The sequence below is a fragment of the Castanea sativa genome, chromosome 1 (genome assembly GCF_040712315.1).
Source record: "Castanea sativa cultivar Marrone di Chiusa Pesio chromosome 1, ASM4071231v1".
In the NCBI taxonomy this organism is placed as follows: Eukaryota; Viridiplantae; Streptophyta; class Magnoliopsida; order Fagales; family Fagaceae; genus Castanea; species Castanea sativa.
The window spans coordinates 80,837,083-80,845,391 of record NC_134013.1 but is presented as its reverse complement, the minus strand read 5'-3'; the positions used below and the strand labels follow the sequence as shown (position 1 = coordinate 80,845,391).

The following is an 8,309-nucleotide window of genomic DNA, read 5'->3' as shown; positions in this document are numbered from 1 at the left end:
TCAATAACAATAGGCAGGTCTTTTAACTTCCATGGCCTTGACTTAGATTGGGAATTCTCATCCACAACTACAGACATGACCGACCTTTTGTTACTTTTCAAGGAGTGGTGAGAAGCCATGGAAAAAGAGTCCAAGAACTTTAACAAGCTACAGTTGCTTCTAGCTGCGGCGGTTTATTACTCATCAGTATTTCATTGATTGAGTTATGTTAAACTTGATGAGATTAGTTTCAATGCTGTTGATGGTAGGACTGATGCTAGTACTATGAAAAGCAAGTCCATGGTCCCAAGGGCAGAGCATGAGGTAATGGACATGGGCTACTTGATGGAGACAATAGAAGCTATACCTTATCATGACTTGTTTATACACAGTTATGATGAGTTGCTACCACGTGGCTTGGAAAGATAGGGCTGTGATATAAATGCTTGTAATCATAGGTAGATGTAGCATAAGCTTTGTAACCACTTTCCCTTCAAAAGTGGGAATTAGTTTTTGTTTCAGATTGCTACTGTAGATAAATAGTTAGACAATTGTATTTTATTTGTGTGGAGTGGTTGTATTGCTCAGTACGCTTCAATAAAACAGAGCATTATTTAGAGAGTGCCTTTACCTTTTACATGGTATCAGAGCCTTGGTTAAGCACAGATTCGTTGATTTCTGAGCCGAATTTCTCTACAATTTTCTTTTCTTGATTAGAAATTTTCCTGAGAAAATTCATTCTTTAACCTCTGAAGAATTTTCTTGAGAAATAAATTTTTTTTTTCTGATCTTTGTCTCTCTCTATGATCTTTGTCTGAATTGAGTTCTTGAGCACCATCCATGGCATCCATGGCATCCCCTGAATCGAGTGTTCACACCAATCGTACCTCTCAACCAAACACTTAAATGAATTCTTCAAATCTTCCAAATCCATATTTCCTCAATCCGAATGAAAATCCAGGCAGCATCTTGGTTACACAACCACTGCTTGGAATGAAGAATTATCACTCTTGGTCAAGGGCTATGATCTTAGCTCTCACTGCCAAGAAGAAGATAGGCTTCATCAATGGAAAGATTACTAAGCCAGATCTAGAATCCCCTCTCTATGAAGATTTGTCAAGCTGCAACACAATGGTGATTTCATGGATGATCAACTCCATGCATGTTGATGTATCTAGCAGCATAATGTACTGTGAAACTGCCAGAGAGATGTGGCTTGAATTGCAAAGACTTTTTTCACAGGGTAGTGGTCCCAAAATCTACGATCTTTAGAAGGAAAATTCTAATATTTCTCAGAATCAGATGACAGTTACAGAGTATTTCACAATATTCAAGAAACTATGGGATCAATTGCTCAATTTGGAGCCATTACCAGAGTGTACTTATGGAGCTATCAAAATCCTAAGTGCTTCTCATGATAAAACTTATGCTATGAGGTTTCTGATGGGCTTGAATGAGAATTTTGAGACTATGAGGACTCAAATTCTGATGCAGGAGCCTTTTCCTTCGATTAGCAAGATTTATGCCTTGGTTCTTCAAGAAGAGTCTAACAAGAGTGCAAGACACAGAGGATCTTACATTGCAAAGCCTGATTCAGTAGCAATGTATGCTAAATTGAAGGGAAATAATTCTGGTAATCCTACTTGGAACAAAGTAAACAACAAAAAAGGAGAGACCTTTATGCACACACTGCAACATGCTTGGACATACAATTAATAAATGTTACAAATTACATGGTTATCCACCAGGATATAAACCAAAAGCAAGATCAAGTGCTAATCAGGTCACTTGCAATCCAGGAACAGCAAATGAGAGTGGCTCAGTTCAATGTCCTATTTCTAAAGCTCAATGTGGGCAATTGTTGGCATTCCTCAATGCTGGTTTTAATTCTGGTGAGAATCATCATGCAGCCAATGTGAGTACTGGTAATGGATTGGCTAATTTGAGTTCTGGAGTTGTTGATGTGTGTTCATCTGCTGGTGTCCCTGCTACTGTTGGTGTGGCAGCCACTAATCTACATCCTCAAGCTCATAATAATTACCTTGAAACTATGTCAGGTATTCTTTCTAATCTTGCTTTTAGTCCAAATTTGACACATTCCATTTTTTCAGCCAAACTAGTTAATAGAACCTGTTTTGGAACTATTGATTGGGTCATAGACATAGGTGCTACTGACCACATGGTGCATTATGTGTCCTATTTCACTACAATAATTGCCACATTGAACACTCATGTAAAATTGGTGAGATAGCCTTAGTTACACATATTGGGACTGTCAAAATCAATGAAAACCTCATCTTATATAATGTGCTTTGTGTTCCATCTTTTAGCTTTAATCTTATATCAGTTAACCAACTTGCAAAATCTGTCCTATGTTGCCTTATTTTCTTTGGTAACTTGTGTTTCATCCAGGACCTTGCTCATTGGAGCACACTTGGTCTAGGTAAAGAGTGCAATGGCCTCTACCTGCTGGAAGATAGCAATTCTGTTTCTTCTTCTGTTTCAATTGCTTTTTCTGTTAATAAAACTCAGCCACACATATGGCTTATGAGGTTGGGGCATCCTTCCAATGCCAAGTTGAATTTACTCAAATCAAATAATTTACAGATTTGTGATTCAAATGCAGATTTTTTTTTGGTGATGTTTATCCTCTTGCCAAACAAAAAAAATTGCCTTTTAATGAAAGTGTGCATATTTTTTAGAATTGTTTTGATTTGATTCATTGTGATTTGTGGGGTCCTTTTTCTGTATCTACCATTGATTCGTGCAAATATTTCCTCACTATAGTGGATGATTGCTCTAGATGTACATGGGTTTACTTGTTAAAGCACAAATCACAAACTCAGTCCATATTAGAGCAATTTTGTACTATGGTCGAAACTCAATTTTCTAGGAAAGTAAAGATCATTAGAACTGATAATGGAACTGAATTCATCTTGAGTGATTTCTTTGCTAAAAGGGGCATTTTGCATCATTTGAGCTGTGTAGAAACTCATCAGCAAAATGCAATTGTAGCAAGGTCACTCATGTTTCATTTTCATTTGCTTTTACATCTTTGGGGGCATTGTGTTTTAACTGCTGCATATCTGATTAATAGGATTCCTAGTACACCCCTATCTAACAAAACCCCTTATGAGGTTCTTTATGGCAATCCTCCTTCCTATGCTCATTTAAGGATCTTTGGCTGCCTTTGTTATGCTTCTACACTTGCACATAACAGGTCTAAATTTGCAGCAAGAGCAGGGAAGTGTGTTTTTCTAGGCTACCCTTTTGGTATCAAAGGTTACAAAGTTTTAGACTTATCCACCAATACAGTTTTCATATCTAGAGATGTAGTCTTTCATGAAAACATATTTCCTTTTATTAACAAAAAGGCCTCAATTTCAGACCCTTTTACTTCACTTACTGAAGTTGATGGTATTGCATCTTCCAGCTCAGGTAATGATCATTTTGTCACTTCTATTACTATCCAAAATGAGTCTATTGCTTTTTTCAGATTCTGTTACTAATCCTATTCAAGTTCAGGTTTCTTCCTTCCATTCTGATTCCTCTCCTGCAACTTTTGATTCTACTGATTCTTCAGTTCCTACTTCAATCACATCTGTACCAGCTTGCACATCAACTCATGAACCACCATCAACACCTATCAGAAGATCATCTAGGCAATCCACTAAACTAGCTTACTTACAGGATTATGTTTGTGCTACTACTCATGTTTCTGGTGCACCCTATGATGTGGCTGATGGCCTCACTTACTCCCATTTAGAGCCTTGTTATCAATCATATTTGTTGGCAGTTAGCACATCACCTCAAGAGCCACAATTTTTCTTCCAAGCTGTTAAAGATCCTCTTTGGAGAGCCGCAATGGACAAAGAAATTCAGGCTCTTGAACAGACTCGTACTTGGGAGCTTACCACCTTACCTCCTGGTAAAACCCCTATTGGGTGTAAGTGGGTGTATAGGATTAAGTTGAATCCTGATGGAACAGTGGAGAGATACAAGGCTAGACTTGTGGCTAAGGGGTACACACAAAGGGAAGGCATTGACTTTCTTGAGACCTTCTCTCTTGTTGCTAAGACAGTCACTGTTAGAGTCCTTATTGCTTTAGCAGTTGCTAGGTGTTGGCCCCTTCACCAATTAGACATAAATAATGCAATTTTTTACATGGGGATTTAGATGAAGAAGTGTACATGTCATTGCCTCCTAGTTTTCATAGTAAGGGGGGACTTCAATTGCCACTTCTTCTTCTTCAAATTCTTCTGCTGCTCCTGTTGTTTGCAAGCTGCTTAAATCCCTTTATGGTTTGAGACAAGCTTCAAGACAATGGTACACAAAACTGTCATACACTATTCAGTAACTTGGATTTGTTCAATTTACTGCTGATAACTCTCTTTTTGTTCATACTAATGGCTCTTTCTTCACAGCTTTATTGGTTTATGTGGATGACATGGTCATCACAGGAAATGATCCTACTTGTGTAGCAACTTTAAAGTCAGTTCTGGATGCTAAATTTGGAATTAAGGATCTCGGATCACTGAAGTTTTTCTTAGGACTTGAAATTGCTAGAAGCAAGAAAGGAATAAGCTTAAACCAAAGGAAGTTTGCTTTAGACATTTTAAACGAAACAGGTATGATGGGTTGTAAGCTTGCTAAATCTCCAATGGAACAACAATTGAAACTGTCAAAAGACAGTGGTGAACTTCTACTAGATTCAAGCAAGTACAAAAGGCTTATAGGTAAATTGATGTACTTGACACTTAGTAGACCTGATATCACATATGCTGTGAACAGGTTAAGCTAATTTTTAGCCAAACCAAGAGCTCCTCATATGCAGGCAGCAACAAGAATTCTGCAATATGTCAAAGGTACACCTGGACAAGGTATTTTCTTTCCAAGTGATTCAGATTTACACTTGAGAGCATACTATGATGCTGACTAGGCAGGATGCCCAGATACAAGGAAATCACTTACTGGATATTGTGTTTTTCTTGGAGATGCTTTGATTTCATGGAGATCAAAAAAGCAGTCAATGGTAATGGTATCTAGAGCATCAGCTGAGGTTGAATATAGATCTATGGCAAGCACCACCTGTGAAGTTACTTGGATTTTATTCTTGCTAAGGGATTTGCAAGTGAAGCATGAAAAGTCAGTTTTACTTTACTGTGACAACTAGGCAGCATTGCACATAGCTGCAAATCCAGCGTTCCATGAGAGATCAAAACACATAGAAGCAGACTGTCACTTTGTTAGAAACAGAGTTCTAGATGGTACAATCAAGACTTTCCATGTTGCATCCAAGAATCAATTGACAGATATTTTTACTAAGGCACTTGGTGTTAACAACTATGTTAGAATGGTTAAGAAATTGGGATTGATTAATATTTTTGCTCATCATGTTGAATATCCAGAACATATTAAAGATGACCAAGCAGCAAGAGCTTTGCTCTTGAGGGGGGGGGGGGGGGGGTGTTAAACTTGATGAGATCAATTTCAATGCTGCTGATGGTAGGACTAATGCTAGTGTTTGGAAGATAAGTGTAGAATTGACAGCAGTACAGTGAAAAGCAAGTCCACAGTCCCAAGGGCAGAGCATGAGGTAATGGACATGGGCTACTAGATGGAGACAATAGAAGCTATACCTTATCATGACTTGTTTATACACAGTTATGATGAGTTGCTACCACGTGGCTTCGAAAGATAGGGTTGTGATATAAAGGCTTGTAATCATAGGTAGATGTAGTATAAGCTTTGTAACCACTTTCCCTTCAAAAGTGGGAATTAGTTTTTGTTTCAGATTGCTACTGTATATAAATAGTTAGACGATTGTATTTTATATGTGTGGAGTAGTTTTATTGCTCAGTACGCTTCAATAAAACAGAGCATTATTTAGAGAGTGCCTTTACCTTTTACAAGTTATCTGACTGAGGCTATGGAAAACAACTTGGATTGGTTCAATGTAATGGCTTTTGATTTCAGTGCACCAACTTGGAAACCAAATCTGACCGAAGCGCCTGCTGCATTATACAATCCATTCAGTGAGGTTAGTGGTGATTCTGGGATTAGTTCTTGGATTTAGGCTGGTTTTCCGGCCAGAAAAATTGTGCCTTACTATGGCTATCCATGGAAGCTTAAAGATGCTAATAACAATGGATTTTTGGCACCAGCTAATGGTCTTGATATAATGGCAGATGGAGCATTAGGTTATACACATATTAGGAACAGGATCATAGGACAAGGTGGTGCCATAACAGTGTTCAACTACATGTTTACCTCAGATTATTGCTACAATGGGACAATTTGGGTTGGTTATGACGATGTTAAAAGTATTCTGGCTAAGGTCATGTATGCTAAGGGTAAGAAATTGCTTGGTTACTTTGCAATTTGCATGGCAAGTTGGCCTTGATGACAATTGGACTCTCTCTAAAACAGGTTAGTAATTATGAACATATGTTATGCCAGTATGATCATGCATTCAGAAATTGGAAATCCTTTTTATTTAAAATATAAAGAGTATTTTACTGTTAAGATTTTATCTTCTCGATTTAACAATGCATATAGTACCACATCAAATGATACACCTTTAGATTTTATTTAATCAAAACCCTGAAATGACACAATTACAAATGGAGAGTATAAAAATATTTGTGTTTAGAAAATCTTCTTTTACATGATCCTATTCCTCCCTAGGTCTGTTAGGTACTAGCTTCTATAAATATTACTATGTTGTAACATTTTTAATGGAAAGTGGAAACAGAAAGTTTGCTAAAAAGTCTTGATCAAGTTTTGAGGAGTCTTGATCGTGTTATAAAGGAGAAATGAAGTAGGGTTTCAATCAAAATCTTTTTTGCTTTTTCTTTGAATCTATTGGGCTTGTTGGACTGAATTTGATGCATCATCGTAATTAAATTCATAGTAAGGCTTGGTTTGATTGGGGATGGAAAAATGGAAGAATAGAAAATATACTTCTTTTTAAAATTTTTTATTTTTTATGCATGTTTGATTGTGGGTAGAAAAGTGTAAAAAATGGAGAACTCTTTTATTTAAAAAGAAAAATAAGAAGATAGGAAATGTAGATTGTATAAATTTACTCTTATGCCCTTAGTATATAATTTTTTAATAAATATTGTTTAGTATTTAAAAAAAATGAAAAAAGCCTAAACATTAAAAGTTTAAAAAAAGAAAAAAAAAAGAAAAAGAAAAAGAAAATAGAGCAATAAAGCAACAAAGAAGGAGGGAAGAGATGGCAAATAGGTAATTTCCCATCAAACTCTTGAGCCCCACAAAAATCATTCCCCTCCCCCAATCAAACACGCAAATCCCTCCTATTCTCTCCTCCCCACAAATCACCCCAACCAATCACTATCTTTAGGTTAAAGGCAATGTGCATATTTTTAATTGAATGAACTTGTAGCTTTATTTTTTAGTTTTTACATTACCCTAATAATGGTAAAGACACACACACACACACACACACACACATATATATATATATATATATATATATATATATATATAAAATAGGACATTCGTCCAATACTCATGTACACTGATAAAGGCCTGTGTCAATTTTAAGGTTTCCATTTAGTTTAAAAAATGGTAATATCTTTCCTTATGTCTTTGTAATGAACAACTTACATTAAAGGAAACATCTTTTTCTTTCTTTCTTTTTTCCTATCAAAATGTGTCTAAACATAAATGTTAAAAAAAACAAAAAATAAGGAGAACGATGTCATTCCCCGCTGAAAACAAAACATAAAACCCAACCCCACCCCACTGATACCCTAGCTTGCCAATTTCTAAGAAAATACAATTGAGGGGTTGAGGGAGAAAGAAAGAGAGGGAAAGTGAAAGAGTGAGAGATCGAGAGGGGGAAATGGTTATTCTCTTCTGTTAGATAGCTATTGTAGTTTAGTATTCAGTTTATAAGCCTTTTGACAAGTAGTAAGTTCCTATACTCAAGTATAGAAGGTGCTAGATTCATGTGATATTTCACATGTGTCATACTTTTAATTGTCGAACTATAGATTATAACTTCAAGATATGCTAAGCAGATAACGATGAAGGCAACTACTTGTTTATGAAGTTATAGAACTCACCAAGCAATCCTTGTTCAAAGAAGTCTTGCTAGATGAGAAGTCCAAGAATCATTCACCGTGAATTTAAGCTATCTTTGAAATTGAGGAGTACTCTGAGTTGTAACACCAAGCTATGGTCTTTCATTCAGGAGAATCAATTAGACCTAAGCTATGATACATTGCCTCGCCCTCTCCCTCTCCCTCTCCCTTTCTACCTCTTTCTTTCTCCCTTAAGCCCTTAATTGTTTGCTCAGA

General features: G+C 36.5%; 1 protein-coding gene across 1 annotated transcript; it reads left to right on the top strand.

Moving 5' to 3' along the window:
* The first annotated feature begins 529 nt into the window (after nt 1–529).
* Nucleotides 530–5,436, top strand: LOC142644724 (uncharacterized). The gene is made up of 2 exons (XM_075819306.1): nt 530–2,036; nt 2,392–5,436. Exons 1-2 carry the CDS (start codon nt 1,676–1,678, stop codon nt 2,424–2,426), a joined length of 396 nt encoding a protein of 131 aa, XP_075675421.1. The 5' UTR covers nt 530–1,675; the 3' UTR covers nt 2,427–5,436.
* Nucleotides 5,437–8,309: the final 2,873 nt, after the last annotated feature.

Excerpts from the sequence above, each read along its gene's own strand:
- LOC142644724 (XM_075819306.1), top strand. The coding sequence starts at position 1,676 with ATGCTTGGACATACAATTAATAAATGTTACAAATTACATGGTTATCCA. Across the intron at positions 2,037-2,391 it reads TTACCTTGAAACTATGTCAG|GACCTTGCTCATTGGAGCAC; the intron begins GTATTCTTTCTA and ends TGTTTCATCCAG.